General features: G+C 39.3%; 1 protein-coding gene and 1 long non-coding RNA gene across 2 annotated transcripts; both read left to right on the top strand.

Moving 5' to 3' along the window:
* Positions 1–508: 508 nt before the first annotated feature.
* Positions 509–2,950, top strand: rpp38 (ribonuclease P/MRP 38 subunit). Its single transcript, XM_084943097.1, has 2 exons — positions 509–619; positions 1,351–2,950. The coding sequence occupies exon 2, from the start codon at positions 1,364–1,366 to the stop codon at positions 2,168–2,170; it is 807 nt and encodes a 268-aa protein (XP_084799223.1). The 5' UTR covers positions 509–619; positions 1,351–1,363; the 3' UTR covers positions 2,171–2,950.
* Positions 2,951–5,363: 2,413 nt separating this feature from the next.
* LOC146377704 (uncharacterized) lies at positions 5,364–7,138 on the top strand. Its single transcript, XR_014801605.1, has 3 exons — positions 5,364–5,648; positions 6,797–6,851; positions 7,076–7,138. It is a non-coding gene; the product is annotated as an uncharacterized LOC146377704 (long non-coding RNA).
* The last annotated feature ends 10,934 nt before the right edge of the window (positions 7,139–18,072 follow it).

Genomic DNA, 18,072 nt, shown 5'->3' with positions numbered 1-18,072 from the left:
TTTTTTTTAAATCTGCCCAAAATTTCATTACATGTGAATGTGTATTATTATTATTTGATTTGATTTTTTTGTTCCACAAGTACAATGTGAAATGTTTCAATTATTGGAGTCTGCTCAAATGAAATTTACTTGGTTCGTGTACATTCAGTTTATACGAAACACATTTCCCTTAACGATGAAGTATTTGAATAAATAAACCTTTTATTTTATATGTTTCATTTTTATTCATATTATTGCTTGGTGTAAAAAAATCACTTTTGAGTGCATTTAAACTAATTGATTAATTGGTTTAGAAAAGCCTACTTTATATTTCCTGTGCTCGTGCACTTTTACTCCAGCGGATTCATGAAGGAGACTTCATGCACTTTTCCCTACATCAGACACCACAGTGTCAGATAACAGTGTTCGCCGCCTCTTAAACTCCACCTTCACTGCCTTCGCTGACTCTTTGATGATTTGACTGTCGTGTCGCCCTTTCGCCGCTGTTCGCCGCTGTGGGGCTTTTTAAATAAAGTTATTTAAATTGAAACAAAATGGCAGCGCCCTGTGTGTCTCTCATGCAGCTGGGCTGAAGCTGTAAAGAAGACGAGGAGAAATGCGTTATCTGCTTTAACTACAGGTAACGGCGGCTGTGTTTGTTTTTAACACTTCTGCAGAAGCGAAAATTTTTTTATTAGAGCCGAAGAAGATCCGAAATTTAACGACATTTCCATGTGGGTTAAAGAAATGCGAAATAAAAACGTTACTAATCGAATTAGTGTATAATGGCGTTGTTTGTTTGTTTAGTCTGACTTATGGATAAAAAAATTTAACAAATGTACTCTTGTTTTTTTCTATTTTATTCACTCATCTTAAAATGTACTTTATTCCTCTTAGTCGTGTTTACTCTTTACTGCTTTTACTTTTTTACCTTTTAAACAAACAAGCAAATAAAAAAGATTTCGGTATGCGTTTTTTATATGTGAGTAAGCTGTTTAACTCATCTTTGGCATTTCTGTGCTTTAATTTAACATCAATAATTATTTACATTTACTGGCCAGTTCATACATCTTCCTTGTGCTGGGTTGGACCCCCATTTGCCTTAAGAACTGCTTTATTTCTTCATGAAAGATTCTTGGGGGATCAACATGTGACCCATGTTGACATGACAGCATTACATTTGTGGCTGCACATACACGATGTGACTCTCCTGTTCCACCAGATCATAAAGGTGCTCTCTCTGATTGAGATCTGGTGATTGTGGAGGTTAAGTACAGGGAACTCATCTGATTGCCTTCATTACCAGTCAGGTGAAAGTATCCAGTGATTGGTTGCCAGACTCTAAAGGAGTTTTTCTCTCTTTTGTTACAGTGTCGGTTGTTTTATGCTCCAAACGGTCATGGCAGCTCCCGGAAAGCCGACTAAAAAGGAAATCAAAAAGCAGACTCCAGCCAAGACCTCCTTCACCTCACCCTTTGCCTCAAAATGGAGCCCGCTCCCCCAAGAGGACATGCACTTGATCCTGAAAACTCTGAAGGATAAGTTGATCTCAATGGGTCTGGAGAAAAAAGAAGTGAAAGTGTTTCGCCCATGGAGGAAAAAGAAAGGCAAAAAACCTGATGTCGCACCAGAACCTGTTCCTCAGGTGAGCGATTCCTCCAAAAACGGCTGGACAGATGTGGCAGCCAGACGGCAGCTGGCCATCGGCATCAACGAGGTGACCAAGGCTCTAGAGAGAAACGAACTCAGACTGCTGCTCGTGTGCAAGTCTGTCAAACCGAAACACATGACCAATCACCTGATCGCTCTGAGCACCACCAGAGGAGTGCCGGCCTGCCAGGTGCCTCGCCTGAGCCAGAGTGTGTCGGAGCCGCTGGGGCTGAAAAGCGTGCTCGCCCTGGGGTTCAGACGGTGCTCCTCCAGTGACGATGGGGTGTTTACCGACACTGTCGATGCCATTAAGCCCAGAGTGCCTACATTGGACATGGCATGGCTGCAAGGTGCTAAGCCTGAAGAACCTGTTGCCATGGAGGAGGAGGAAGGTGGTGAAAGAAGGGGACAAAAAAGGAAACTAGAAAGTGAATCTGAGGAGGTGTCAGAGTCTCCCTCCTCCTGCACTCTGCAGCCGCTCCAGGTGAAGAGAATCGTTGCTAACCCTGCAAAGAAAAAGAAAGGGAAGCCGAAGAAATAGCTGTAAAGTGAAAGAGAAACTTTAAAGACTGTTTAGCTCAGGAGTTTCCAGTGTTGTTTATTTTTTGGTTTTTGAACAGTGCTTGCAGCCTCAGTCTGGACATTACTTATGTGAATAGTTTATATAAAGAATTTCTGGAAACGTAAAGAGAAAAAAAGGTTTTTGGGAACAAGGTTTAGACTTTTCTGCCAAGTATTTTTTATCTGGGGAACCCTCAGACCTTCAGGTTTGCATTCATTGTTTCAGCAGATTAGTAGCATTGCATTTGGTTTCATGCATATTTATACAATTGAATATGGTCTGACTGAAGTTTGAATTTCAATTTGTCCACAATTAAAGCTGGTCTGCACACATTGTTTTTTATAAAGGCAATTAAGTTTTTCCTGGTATTTTGATAGTGCTGTTTGTTTTAAATGGAGCTTGTAATATTTTACCCTCAAATGAAATATATTTTCTCTATATCATAGAGAGGGCTGCCTTTACACCACCACCATCTTGGAGCTGTTCTGCTGGATTACTCGGGTACTAAGTAGAAAGTAGTAGTACATTCATGTTGAAATGTAAGCAGAAGTTTTAGACCTCAGGTAGGCAAAAATGAGCCAACTTAACTTCCACATAAGGTGCACCTTATCTGATAGAATAGGAAGCATCAATTACATAGTAGCTATTCCCATAATTAAGACATCAACTATGAGTGTTCACAAAATGTCCTTACCCATTTTTCATGCGTGCCATGTTGTCTGCACACCCGACAGTTCAATAAACCCTGTGTTGATTACAGATTGTGGTTATGTCCTGAAACAAATGGCAGTTGCATTAGATAACTACAGAGCACTTTATAAGCCAACCCGCTTCTTTAATGAGAATTATGGCTCATTAAAGAAGCAGAAGCTCATCAGTGTTCACTGACAGTATTCTCATTAAAGGTATTGCATGACTCAGTGTCTTTCGAACCTCTATGTCCTGTGGATGTCAAATGATATAAATGGTCTAAACATACAACGTATGTTGGCGGCGACGTGGATGATGTGGATGTGCCCGCCCACTGCTGCGGCGGCTAAAGAGACACGACATACAAAAGCAACATGGACACATGGGAGACGAGAAACAGAACCATGAATACTATTAAATCAAAGGACACAAATTAAACCAGATTCACACAGTCCAAAAGGTAAACCCTGGATCACTTGACCAAGGGCCATGACACTATCACACAAAATTTAAAACTGTTCTTTTAAGTAAATAAACGAAGCAGTAGGGAATTTTTAAATATTTGTTTATTTTTATTTTTGATTTGCTGCTAAATACACTTTTTGTTGTTGTTTTTTTATATTTGCAGCTTTTTGTGCTCCCTATCAAGTGAACCCCTCACCTGAAATAATTTAAATAAAATGACATTTTAAATTATAAACCCCAACAATCAAATGACCCCCTATGAACAAGCACTGGGCAACGGTGGCCAGGAAAAACTCCCTTTCACAGGAAGAAACCTGAGGCAGAACCAGGTTCAAGAAGGGGCAGTCATCTGCCATGACTGGTTGGGGGGTGAGGGGCAAAATAAAACTTAAAGGAGAGCACGGCATAGTTATCGGAGGTTGGTGTAGTTGGTGGACCGTGGTTGGAAAGCAGGGGAGGTGGACGCACCTGAGCGCCAATCTGCAATCATGCCTTGCTGGCTTAAAGGCTGAACTAGGTCCTGCTGTGTTGTTGTTGTTACTGTGTGTGGCTGTGAGCTGCAGCCATCTGTAGTGGTAAACCTGTAGTAATAAAAGTAGATGATGAAAAACATGAGTATATGGTCAGGTCTGTCGTGCGTCTTTCACAAGATTATAAACAGGGGTGCACATAAGTGGTCCGCAGGTGCGCATCAGTTATAAACACAATGCCACAGGGAGCAGCTGGGTCATTCACGTCAGGTGGACATCTTTGAGAAGACCCAGAAAGCTGCAGGAACAATAAGGGCCGCTGTGGCAAGACCTAAACCTACTTTAAGTAGGCATTTGGCACCACGATGCCACATACCAGTACCCTGAACCTCATCCTGAGGTGGCTGAGCAACAGGAGTCTCAACTCCCTCAGGTTCAGCAGCATTTTTGGTTTTTGAAAACTGTAATTCTTCCACTTGACACTGAATAGTTTTCAAAGCTTTCTCGAGATCTGCATTCCGTTTCTTTAGTTCATTTCTCTCGCTTTCAGCCTTGGACAGCTGAACAACAATGGTGTTGTTCTGTTCAAGGAGAAACTGTTGCGTTTCCTCAAGTTCATGCACATCTTGCTCAAGTGCTCCAATCTGCAGTGTTATCCTTACGGGCACCCCCTCTATCTCGCTTATGCGAATTTTCTTTTTGGGCTCCATGCCCTGGACTATTCCTCTCTCCCCTGAGTTGAGCGGTCCTTCCTCTCTCGTTTCTCTGTGAGACACTGAATTGCTGGACGGTTCCTGTGACATTTCTATAAAAGTTTGGCAAAAAACAAAACAAAACCGCTAACTGAATAATTTCAATGTGAAACGATTCTCTTTCCCAAGGATTCCTGGCTTGCGAAAACAACTAGGTGTTTCTTGAAATGCCGAGTTAAGGAAACTGGGGTCTATTTATAGATTTTTCTGGCCGCGACTGTGACGTCAGCCGTGACGTCAGCCATGACGTCAGCGGTGACGTCAGCCATGACGTCAGCTCTCTTTGATCCTTTGATTCGATCAAAGGAGGACTAAGCCAACTAACCAACCGTCCTCGGTTTTACTATATTCCGACAGAGGATCCATGCACTGTAATCCCTAACAGTTGTTCTAGCTCATAACTAATAAGCTCATAACACTCAAATGTCGTTTTGTAGTTGAGCAAACTATAAAGTATTGAGCTCTGTTGGCTTTTATGCAGCTTTAATTGAATAGGGCTCAATATTTTTTAGCTAATTTGTTTGGAACGCTCAAAAAGTTTAAGAAGCATATATTAGTGACGTTCTGGTGGGTGGAGTCTTGTCGCTCCCTCAGGAAAGCTGAGTCTGCCGTCTTGAATTTACCTTGATGCGTGGAAGATTTGGCCAGCCCGTGTGGATTAAGAGTCCCCAACTTCAACCACCACCTTAACTTTTTCATCAACTGCCCTAAATTTGGTAAGTCTAACGTGTTTTTGTTTTGTTTAAATTTAATTTCGATAAACATTCTTTTTTTATTTTTTACTGGAAATATATTCCTACTTTGTGCACAGTGAATGTTTGTTATAAGTGAATTCGAATCCAAGTAATTGGAATTTTAGAAGTTTTCGAATGTGACAAATACGCAATGTTATTTCAAATTAGAATGGTGTAACGTTTTGGCGGTTTTCCGTGGGGGACAACATTTCCCATAATGCATTGTATTCTTGCCCGGGAAGTTGACGGTGGCAGTTCTAGCTCCATGCGTTTGAACTTTCTACTAAAACTTTCTACTGTCCGTTTCTACCGGTTGTCGTATTCGCCGGTAATGCACGTGCGTATTGTGAGTATACTTATTTCAATAAGTGTCCGTGTTACACAGTCAGTAGTTTACGCTGTTGAGCTGTGTGTGTGTGTTAGCATGAAGCGAACAATAATAAACAACATGAGTGTGTTATCATGATGGTAATTAGACACATGTTTGTATTTTTTCGTAGTCTCAAATGTGTGGTTGTGAGATAATCTCTAAATCCTTTTAACAGTTTAGAGGGGTATTCCACTAAGCTAGCTCTAAAAGTCAAGGCTTGCGGAAAAATGCATCGCCTGATTCAGCCTAACATTATACACTGGTCGAACTCGGTGCTACGAACGAAGTTCAGCTAAATTGTTCGCGCTAATTCGACAAGGCTCAACCAGCCAGACTGAGGCGCCTCCTTGACACCTTTAAGCCAGACCCTATCGATCTTTGCTAGATAAATTGAAATGAAATGAAAATTTCCGCGTTCTGCTCTCAGGCTAAGAAAGAATCATTGATGCAGACTGTGCGGATCACAAATACTCCCTAACCTGTAAGGCTGGGGTGTCCAAACGTTTTTCACTGAGGGCCACTTACTAGAAATTAGGTAAATAACCTTAACTTTAGTGTATTAAAGATCACAAAATCACTTAAAAGTGGTCGAATATGTTATATTGTTGAATATAATTAAAGACAAAACTGCCTTCATCACAGCTTTCCATAAATGGATCTTTATTGATTCATTCAGAAAAAGCTTTGGTAGCTTATTTTCAGAACAGCAGCCTCAGATTTCTTCTTAGACAGAAGATTTACAGCACAGAGAAAAAACAATAAAGGGGAAAATAGGACGGGTAAATTTCAAGTTTGTTATTTAAGTTATTAAGCTTAGCAACACACCTATCAACATTAGTTTGAAACGGTTAACATTAACAGACTGAACTGGACTTAATAACAGGAGTGCATATAATCTTAGTAAATTATTGTGGTGAGTATCAGCTGCGCTGGGTATGTAAATCGGGCCATCCAGCTGCGGTGCTGATTCGACGTCACTCGTGCCAAAAATCTGGACAAATGTCACTTGATCAAGGAGCAGATCTGCATCAGATGACATCAGCTGACTACGTGTGTGTGTGTGTGCTGTGCAAAAAATGTTTTTGAACATTAATAAGTCGTCTTTGTGCACATATTGTTTACAGATATCAGACTGCAAAGAGCGCTATAGAGAGTCAACATTTCACCAGTTGTCAGTGGGTGAGTTTTATCATTTGTGTCCTAATTTAAATAAAAAATAAATACAAAGAAACTAGAGAATTTTGCCCTGAATTATTCAAAATTTTTAGATTTTTTTTTTGGGTTACCCCTCTAGATTACCCCTGATCTATAACAATGACAATCAGAACATGGCTATCCAACACTTTGTTTTTACTCTGCATTTGTGTAAATACTATTCTAATAGATATTGTATGTTCATCTAGGAACAGCATGATGTAAATACAAGACGGGCCCTCGTCCTTCGTGCACTTCCTGTGTACCTGCGTGAAGATGCCTCCACGTTATTCAGGACTTGTGATGTAAGTGTACTGGCCTCAGCATCAACCCTTTTGCCTAGCTGTTCAGTCGAACATATGACATCGCTCAGAACTCAAGGAGAACCAGGGTGTATATCAGGAAGGAGGTTCAACACAGTCCTCATCTGACTTGTTTTCTCCCATATATCAACTATTGTTGAATAAGATTGCAAGAAGATTGTTACGCATAAACCAGAAAACATGAAAATAGTTGAAAGATTATTAAACAAAAACAAATCCACAGATAAAAACTATCTCCCTTTTAAAATTCAAGTGTTCTATTTTTTTGGAGGTGCCATGTTGTGGTCAGAGAAATGTTTGGTAAATAACAAAAACAAATATCTTGGCATATATTTATTATTGAAAACATTTATTTAAACATATGTTTTGAAACCAAACCCAAATTAAGATTATTGTAATGCATCATGATGTATCGCCATATCAAATTAAATCGTTGACATTATAATCCTAAAAGAAACGTGCGACTTATGAAGATTCACACCTCTAATCGATAGCATAATTTGTGTCCTTGTGGGGCTGAACTCATTCTTGTATTATTTTTGTTTTGCAGTCAGCAGATGGTCCAGACCTCACTGACACTCCTGTGGCTCTGCTGACAGTTGTCACGAATGACACTACTGATTCGGCCCTCTTCAGTCCCGAAAGCATCTGCATTGTCGTTGAGGATGAAATACTTGTGAATGGTCCCACAAATCTGGCTGACTCATTTCTCTTGCTCTTTGGGTACATCTATGCACTAGACCTACAATACCCAAAGAAACTTGAGCTTACATTCACATTTATCCAGAAGGTTGTGATGTGCCTTGAGGACAACAAACCACTGAAAGGGCGTCTACTGACGCTGAAGAATGATTTGTTCAATGAGTGAATCACTCAGAATGGACTACTTGTTGAGCTGAGTATTGAGGAAGCTTTTTTGTTTGTTTTTTTCCTAATCATTTGCCTCTTCTACCTCACATTTAAGATGAATGACTGTTCAGTTCATGCACTATTCATGTTTAATGTTCTGTTGCCTAATACGTAAATGCACTGCCTTGATGTTTGTTCCCTATAAGTACAGCAGTGGAAACCAGTACTGTTTTTTTTTTTTTATGTATTTTTAAAAAAGAAAGTGAGCTGCAGCTGTCAAGGTACAGTAAGTGTTAAATGCCTCAATGTTCTAATAGCTGCAATTGCTGTTAATACTGAAAATGTTATTGAATTTTAGAATTGAGATGGAGACCCTTGGAGTCATTTTCTCTTGTTTTATTTATGAAGCACTTTTTTATGAGTGAGCTCTGTTGTTTGTGCCTTTTTAAAAGCACATTGTGTTTAATAAAAAGTTTTCTAACACTTTTAGCTGATTATAATTTACTGGGCAAACAGTTTAGAATTATTTGTAAGTGTATTTCCCACAATATTTTAAAAATATTGAAGATTTTAAGTTTTATTTCCCATATTATAAGTTAGAAAATATGAAAAAGTTTGAGTTTATTTCCCACATCGTATGAGTTGCAATATGTAAAATATTTTGAGTGTATTTCCCACCTTAATTAAGTTGAAAAATATTGAACATTTTGAGTCTATTACTCCCTAATTATAAGTTGAGGAATATCAACATTTATGAGTTAACATTGAGGTAATTTAAGGCAACTGCAACTATAATTTTTATTTTAGTTAAACTTAAAACTTTTAAAAACATCACTAAAAAATTGTTGTGTAATCTGTTATACAACAATTTTTGAGTTCTGTGAACTTATTAGGTTTTACAGTGTGTGTGACGTCATTCATCCCCGAACTGCTGCTTCGTGAGCTCACAGACAGGACAGACAGCGCGTAGCAACGCGCCTAATGATGTTTAAAGGATCCCGAAGCGCAAGTCCATCTTTTCAGACAAACTGCAAAAGAAATTTCCCTCGTAATGACCATAACTGGACTGGCCATCGGCCCACCGGGCAAGGTGATTTTTCATGGAATTACAAAAATCTATTGAATCATATTTACTTTGGTGGACAGAAAAAAAATAAATATACCGTTTGGGGTCACTTTTCATAATCTGGAACTTTTAGTATTGAATATTCAACTCAGAATTTTCTGCTTTTCATTGTATTCAGTGACTGAAAATATTATGAAAACACTGAGAAGACAAATCATTAACTGCTGTCACATGGTGTGGCTGTCTTAGTTCTCTTTCTGTTGCAGAACTGACTCAGTTCTTCTGACCAGTTCATGTCTGAGGTTCAGACCACGAAGAACGCAATGAACCTGAAGTATGATGTATGATCCTCCGACCCACCAGATAATTGCTATCAGGTTATTTCTGAGCACCTGAGGGTTATGGTGTTAAAATTTCTCCTTTTATTTTTAGATTGCAATGATGATGGACTTCAGCAGGAAAACAAAATCTCATCACACATCACTGCTAGTATATTCTTCACAGAACATAAAATAAAATGCAAAACATTTTAGATGGTTGGTCTTTGCACACAGGCAAGGCCAAAAAAAATCACCCTCAACAGATGTTTCACAAAAACGGGTCCACTGGAACCCACTTCCACATAAGGTGCACCTTATCTGATAGAATAGGAAGCATCAATTACATAGTAGCTGTTCCCATAATTAAGACATCAACTATGAGTGTTCACAAAATGTCCTTACCCATTTTTCATGCGTGCCATGTTGTCTGCACACCCGACAGTTCAATAAACCCTGTGTTGATTACAGATTGTGGTTATGTCCTGAAACAAATGGCAGTTGCATTAGATAACTACAGAGCACTTTATAAGCCAACCCGCTTCTTTAATGAGAATTATGGTTCATTAAAGAAGCAGAAGCTCATCAGTGTTCACTGACAGTATTCTCATTAAAGGTATTGCATGACTCAGTGTCTTTCGAACCTCTATGTCCTGTGGATGTCAAATGATATAAATGGTCTAAACATACAACGTATGTTGGCGGCGACGTGGATGATGTGGATGTGCCCGCCCACTGCTGCGGCGGCTAAAGAGACACGACATACAAAAGCAACATGGACACATGGGAGACGAGAAACAGAACCATGAATACTATTAAATCAAAGGACACAAATTAAACCAGATTCACACAGTCCAAAAGGTAAACCCTGGATCACTTGACCAAGGGCCATGACACTATCACACAAAATTTAAAACTGTTCTTTTAAGTAAATAAACGAAGCAGTAGGGAATTTTTAAATATTTGTTTATTTTTATTTTTGATTTGCTGCTAAATACACTTTTTGTTGTTGTTTTTTTATATTTGCAGCTTTTTGTGCTCCCTATCAAGTGAACCCCTCACCTGAAATAATTTAAATAAAATGACATTTTAAATTATAAACCCCAACAATCAAATGACCCCCTATGAACAAGCACTGGGCAACGGTGGCCAGGAAAAACTCCCTTTCACAGGAAGAAACCTGAGGCAGAACCAGGTTCAAGAAGGGGCAGTCATCTGCCATGACTGGTTGGGGGGTGAGGGGCAAAATAAAACTTAAAGGAGAGCACGGCATAGTTATCGGAGGTTGGTGTAGTTGGTGGACCGTGGTTGGAAAGCAGGGGAGGTGGACGCACCTGAGCGCCAATCTGCAATCATGCCTTGCTGGCTTAAAGGCTGAACTAGGTCCTGCTGTGTTGTTGTTGTTACTGTGTGTGGCTGTGAGCTGCAGCCATCTGTAGTGGTAAACCTGTAGTAATAAAAGTAGATGATGAAAAACATGAGTATATGGTCAGGTCTGTCGTGCGTCTTTCACAAGATTATAAACAGGGGTGCACATAAGTGGTCCGCAGGTGCGCATCAGTTATAAACACAATGCCACAGGGAGCAGCTGGGTCATTCACGTCAGGTGGACATCTTTGAGAAGACCCAGAAAGCTGCAGGAACAATAAGGGCCGCTGTGGCAAGACCTAAACCTACTTTAAGTAGGCATTTGGCACCACGATGCCACATACCAGTACCCTGAACCTCATCCTGAGGTGGCTGAGCAACAGGAGTCTCAACTCCCTCAGGTTCAGCAGCATTTTTGGTTTTTGAAAACTGTAATTCTTCCACTTGACACTGAATAGTTTTCAAAGCTTTCTCGAGATCTGCATTCCGTTTCTTTAGTTCATTTCTCTCGCTTTCAGCCTTGGACAGCTGAACAACAATGGTGTTGTTCTGTTCAAGGAGAAACTGTTGCGTTTCCTCAAGTTCATGCACATCTTGCTCAAGTGCTCCAATCTGCAGTGTTATCCTTACGGGCACCCCCTCTATCTCGCTTATGCGAATTTTCTTTTTGGGCTCCATGCCCTGGACTATTCCTCTCTCCCCTGAGTTGAGCGGTCCTTCCTCTCTCGTTTCTCTGTGAGACACTGAATTGCTGGACGGTTCCTGTGACATTTCTATAAAAGTTTGGCAAAAAACAAAACAAAACCGCTAACTGAATAATTTCAATGTGAAACGATTCTCTTTCCCAAGGATTCCTGGCTTGCGAAAACAACTAGGTGTTTCTTGAAATGCCGAGTTAAGGAAACTGGGGTCTATTTATAGATTTTTCTGGCCGCGACTGTGACGTCAGCCGTGACGTCAGCCATGACGTCAGCGGTGACGTCAGCCATGACGTCAGCTCTCTTTGATCCTTTGATTCGATCAAAGGAGGACTAAGCCAACTAACCAACCGTCCTCGGTTTTACTATATTCCGACAGAGGATCCATGCACTGTAATCCCTAACAGTTGTTCTAGCTCATAACTAATAAGCTCATAACACTCAAATGTCGTTTTGTAGTTGAGCAAACTATAAAGTATTGAGCTCTGTTGGCTTTTATGCAGCTTTAATTGAATAGGGCTCAATATTTTTTAGCTAATTTGTTTGGAACGCTCAAAAAGTTTAAGAAGCATATATTAGTGACGTTCTGGTGGGTGGAGTCTTGTCGCTCCCTCAGGAAAGCTGAGTCTGCCGTCTTGAATTTACCTTGATGCGTGGAAGATTTGGCCAGCCCGTGTGGATTAAGAGTCCCCAACTTCAACCACCACCTTAACTTTTTCATCAACTGCCCTAAATTTGGTAAGTCTAACGTGTTTTTGTTTTGTTTAAATTTAATTTCGATAAACATTCTTTTTTTATTTTTTACTGGAAATATATTCCTACTTTGTGCACAGTGAATGTTTGTTATAAGTGAATTCGAATCCAAGTAATTGGAATTTTAGAAGTTTTCGAATGTGACAAATACGCAATGTTATTTCAAATTAGAATGGTGTAACGTTTTGGCGGTTTTCCGTGGGGGACAACATTTCCCATAATGCATTGTATTCTTGCCCGGGAAGTTGACGGTGGCAGTTCTAGCTCCATGCGTTTGAACTTTCTACTAAAACTTTCTACTGTCCGTTTCTACCGGTTGTCGTATTCGCCGGTAATGCACGTGCGTATTGTGAGTATACTTATTTCAATAAGTGTCCGTGTTACACAGTCAGTAGTTTACGCTGTTGAGCTGTGTGTGTGTGTTAGCATGAAGCGAACAATAATAAACAACATGAGTGTGTTATCATGATGGTAATTAGACACATGTTTGTATTTTTTCGTAGTCTCAAATGTGTGGTTGTGAGATAATCTCTAAATCCTTTTAACAGTTTAGAGGGGTATTCCACTAAGCTAGCTCTAAAAGTCAAGGCTTGCGGAAAAATGCATCGCCTGATTCAGCCTAACATTATACACTGGTCGAACTCGGTGCTACGAACGAAGTTCAGCTAAATTGTTCGCGCTAATTCGACAAGGCTCAACCAGCCAGACTGAGGCGCCTCCTTGACACCTTTAAGCCAGACCCTATCGATCTTTGCTAGATAAATTGAAATGAAATGAAAATTTCCGCGTTCTGCTCTCAGGCTAAGAAAGAATCATTGATGCAGACTGTGCGGATCACAAATACTCCCTAACCTGTAAGGCTGGGGTGTCCAAACGTTTTTCACTGAGGGCCACTTACTAGAAATTAGGTAAATAACCTTAACTTTAGTGTATTAAAGATCACAAAATCACTTAAAAGTGGTCGAATATGTTATATTGTTGAATATAATTAAAGACAAAACTGCCTTCATCACAGCTTTCCATAAATGGATCTTTATTGATTCATTCAGAAAAAGCTTTGGTAGCTTATTTTCAGAACAGCAGCCTCAGATTTCTTCTTAGACAGAAGATTTACAGCACAGAGAAAAAACAATAAAGGGGAAAATAGGACGGGTAAATTTCAAGTTTGTTATTTAAGTTATTAAGCTTAGCAACACACCTATCAACATTAGTTTGAAACGGTTAACATTAACAGACTGAACTGGACTTAATAACAGGAGTGCATATAATCTTAGTAAATTATTGTGGTGAGTATCAGCTGCGCTGGGTATGTAAATCGGGCCATCCAGCTGCGGTGCTGATTCGACGTCACTCGTGCCAAAAATCTGGACAAATGTCACTTGATCAAGGAGCAGATCTGCATCAGATGACATCAGCTGACTACGTGTGTGTGTGTGTGCTGTGCAAAAAATGTTTTTGAACATTAATAAGTCGTCTTTGTGCACATATTGTTTACAGATATCAGACTGCAAAGAGCGCTATAGAGAGTCAACATTTCACCAGTTGTCAGTGGGTGAGTTTTATCATTTGTGTCCTAATTTAAATAAAAAATAAATACAAAGAAACTAGAGAATTTTGCCCTGAATTATTCAAAATTTTTAGATTTTTTTTTTGGGTTACCCCTCTAGATTACCCCTGATCTATAACAATGACAATCAGAACATGGCTATCCAACACTTTGTTTTTACTCTGCATTTGTGTAAATACTATTCTAATAGATATTGTATGTTCATCTAGGAACAGCATGATGTAAATACAAGACGGGCCCTCGTCCTTCGTGCACTTCCTGTGTACCTGCGTGAAGATGCCTCCACGTTATTCAGGACTTGTGATGTAAGTGTACTGGCCTCAGCATCAACCCTTTTGCCTAGCTGTTCAGTCGAACATATGACATCGCTCAGAACTCAAGGAGAACCAGGGTGTATATCAGGAAGGAGGTTCAACACAGTCCTCATCTGACTTGTTTTCTCCCATATATCAACTATTGTTGAATAAGATTGCAAGAAGATTGTTACGCATAAACCAGAAAACATGAAAATAGTTGAAAGATTATTAAACAAAAACAAATCCACAGATAAAAACTATCTCCCTTTTAAAATTCAAGTGTTCTATTTTTTTGGAGGTGCCATGTTGTGGTCAGAGAAATGTTTGGTAAATAACAAAAACAAATATCTTGGCATATATTTATTATTGAAAACATTTATTTAAACATATGTTTTGAAACCAAACCCAAATTAAGATTATTGTAATGCATCATGATGTATCGCCATATCAAATTAAATCGTTGACATTATAATCCTAAAAGAAACGTGCGACTTATGAAGATTCACACCTCTAATCGATAGCATAATTTGTGTCCTTGTGGGGCTGAACTCATTCTTGTATTATTTTTGTTTTGCAGTCAGCAGATGGTCCAGACCTCACTGACACTCCTGTGGCTCTGCTGACAGTTGTCACGAATGACACTACTGATTCGGCCCTCTTCAGTCCCGAAAGCATCTGCATTGTCGTTGAGGATGAAATACTTGTGAATGGTCCCACAAATCTGGCTGACTCATTTCTCTTGCTCTTTGGGTACATCTATGCACTAGACCTACAATACCCAAAGAAACTTGAGCTTACATTCACATTTATCCAGAAGGTTGTGATGTGCCTTGAGGACAACAAACCACTGAAAGGGCGTCTACTGACGCTGAAGAATGATTTGTTCAATGAGTGAATCACTCAGAATGGACTACTTGTTGAGCTGAGTATTGAGGAAGCTTTTTTGTTTGTTTTTTTCCTAATCATTTGCCTCTTCTACCTCACATTTAAGATGAATGACTGTTCAGTTCATGCACTATTCATGTTTAATGTTCTGTTGCCTAATACGTAAATGCACTGCCTTGATGTTTGTTCCCTATAAGTACAGCAGTGGAAACCAGTACTGTTTTTTTTTTTTTTATGTATTTTTAAAAAAGAAAGTGAGCTGCAGCTGTCAAGGTACAGTAAGTGTTAAATGCCTCAATGTTCTAATAGCTGCAATTGCTGTTAATACTGAAAATGTTATTGAATTTTAGAATTGAGATGGAGACCCTTGGAGTCATTTTCTCTTGTTTTATTTATGAAGCACTTTTTTATGAGTGAGCTCTGTTGTTTGTGCCTTTTTAAAAGCACATTGTGTTTAATAAAAAGTTTTCTAACACTTTTAGCTGATTATAATTTACTGGGCAAACAGTTTAGAATTATTTGTAAGTGTATTTCCCACAATATTTTAAAAATATTGAAGATTTTAAGTTTTATTTCCCATATTATAAGTTAGAAAATATGAAAAAGTTTGAGTTTATTTCCCACATCGTATGAGTTGCAATATGTAAAATATTTTGAGTGTATTTCCCACCTTAATTAAGTTGAAAAATATTGAACATTTTGAGTCTATTACTCCCTAATTATAAGTTGAGGAATATCAACATTTATGAGTTAACATTGAGGTAATTTAAGGCAACTGCAACTATAATTTTTATTTTAGTTAAACTTAAAACTTTTAAAAACATCACTAAAAAATTGTTGTGTAATCTGTTATACAACAATTTTTGAGTTCTGTGAACTTATTAGGTTTTACAGTGTGTGTGACGTCATTCATCCCCGAACTGCTGCTTCGTGAGCTCACAGACAGGACAGACAGCGCGTAGCAACGCGCCTAATGATGTTTAAAGGATCCCGAAGCGCAAGTCCATCTTTTCAGACAAACTGCAAAAGAAATTTCCCTCATAATGACCATAACTGGACTGGCCATCGGCCCACCGGGCAAGGTGATTTTTCATGGAATTACAAAAATCTATTGAATCATATTTACTTTGGTGGACAGAAAAAAAATAAATATACCGTTTGGGGTCACTTTTCATAATCTGGAACTTTTAGTATTGAATATTCAACTCAGAATTTTCTGCTTTTCATTGTATTCAGTGACTGAAAATATTATGAAAACACTGAGAAGACAAATCATTAACTGCTGTCACATGGTGTGGCTGTCTTAGTTCTCTTTCTGTTGCAGAACTGACTCAGTTCTTCTGACCAGTTCATGTCTGAGGTTCAGACCACGAAGAACGCAATGAACCTGAAGTATGATGTATGATCCTCCGACCCACCAGATAATTGCTATCAGGTTATTTCTGAGCACCTGAGGGTTATGGTGTTAAAATTTCTCCTTTTATTTTTAGATTGCAATGATGATGGACTTCAGCAGGAAAACAAAATCTCATCACACATCACTGCTAGTATATTCTTCACAGAACATAAAATAAAATGCAAAACATTTTAGATGGTTGGTCTTTGCACACAGGCAAGGCCAAAAAAAATCACCCTCAACAGATGTTTCACAAAAACGGGTCCACTGGAACCCACTTCCACATAAGGTGCACCTTATCTGATAGAATAGGAAGCATCAATTACATAGTAGCTGTTCCCATAATTAAGACATCAACTATGAGTGTTCACAAAATGTCCTTACCCATTTTTCATGCGTGCCATGTTGTCTGCACACCCGACAGTTCAATAAACCCTGTGTTGATTACAGATTGTGGTTATGTCCTGAAACAAATGGCAGTTGCATTAGATAACTACAGAGCACTTTATAAGCCAACCCGCTTCTTTAATGAGAATTATGGTTCATTAAAGAAGCAGAAGCTCATCAGTGTTCACTGACAGTATTCTCATTAAAGGTATTGCATGACTCAGTGTCTTTCGAACCTCTATGTCCTGTGGATGTCAAATGATATAAATGGTCTAAACATACAACGTATGTTGGCGGCGACGTGGATGATGTGGATGTGCCCGCCCACTGCTGCGGCGGCTAAAGAGACACGACATACAAAAGCAACATGGACACATGGGAGACGAGAAACAGAACCATGAATACTATTAAATCAAAGGACACAAATTAAACCAGATTCACACAGTCCAAAAGGTAAACCCTGGATCACTTGACCAAGGGCCATGACACTATCACACAAAATTTAAAACTGTTCTTTTAAGTAAATAAACGAAGCAGTAGGGAATTTTTAAATATTTGTTTATTTTTATTTTTGATTTGCTGCTAAATACACTTTTTGTTGTTGTTTTTTTATATTTGCAGCTTTTTGTGCTCCCTATCAAGTGAACCCCTCACCTGAAATAATTTAAATAAAATGACATTTTAAATTATAAACCCCAACAATCAAATGACCCCCTATGAACAAGCACTGGGCAACGGTGGCCAGGAAAAACTCCCTTTCACAGGAAGAAACCTGAGGCAGAACCAGGTTCAAGAAGGGGCAGTCATCTGCCATGACTGGTTGGGGGGTGAGGGGCAAAATAAAACTTAAAGGAGAGCACGGCATAGTTATCGGAGGTTGGTGTAGTTGGTGGACCGTGGTTGGAAAGCAGGGGAGGTGGACGCACCTGAGCGCCAATCTGCAATCATGCCTTGCTGGCTTAAAGGCTGAACTAGGTCCTGCTGTGTTGTTGTTGTTACTGTGTGTGGCTGTGAGCTGCAGCCATCTGTAGTGGTAAACCTGTAGTAATAAAAGTAGATGATGAAAAACATGAGTATATGGTCAGGTCTGTCGTGCGTCTTTCACAAGATTATAAACAGGGGTGCACATAAGTGGTCCGCAGGTGCGCATCAGTTATAAACACAATGCCACAGGGAGCAGCTGGGTCATTCACGTCAGGTGGACATCTTTGAGAAGACCCAGAAAGCTGCAGGAACAATAAGGGCCGCTGTGGCAAGACCTAAACCTACTTTAAGTAGGCATTTGGCACCACGATGCCACA

Source organism: Perissodus microlepis, chromosome 11, assembly GCF_051167445.1.
Source record: "Perissodus microlepis isolate ML-2025 ecotype Zambia chromosome 11, ASM5116744v1, whole genome shotgun sequence".
NCBI classification, from domain to species: Eukaryota; Metazoa; Chordata; class Actinopteri; order Cichliformes; family Cichlidae; genus Perissodus; species Perissodus microlepis.
Note: the sequence above shows the minus strand (reverse complement) of the source record. Positions and strands in the feature narration are given on the sequence as shown.

Coding starts and splice junctions, on each gene's coding strand:
- rpp38 (XM_084943097.1), top strand. CDS start 1,364: ATGCTCCAAACGGTCATGGCAGCTCCCGGAAAGCCGACTAAAAAGGAA.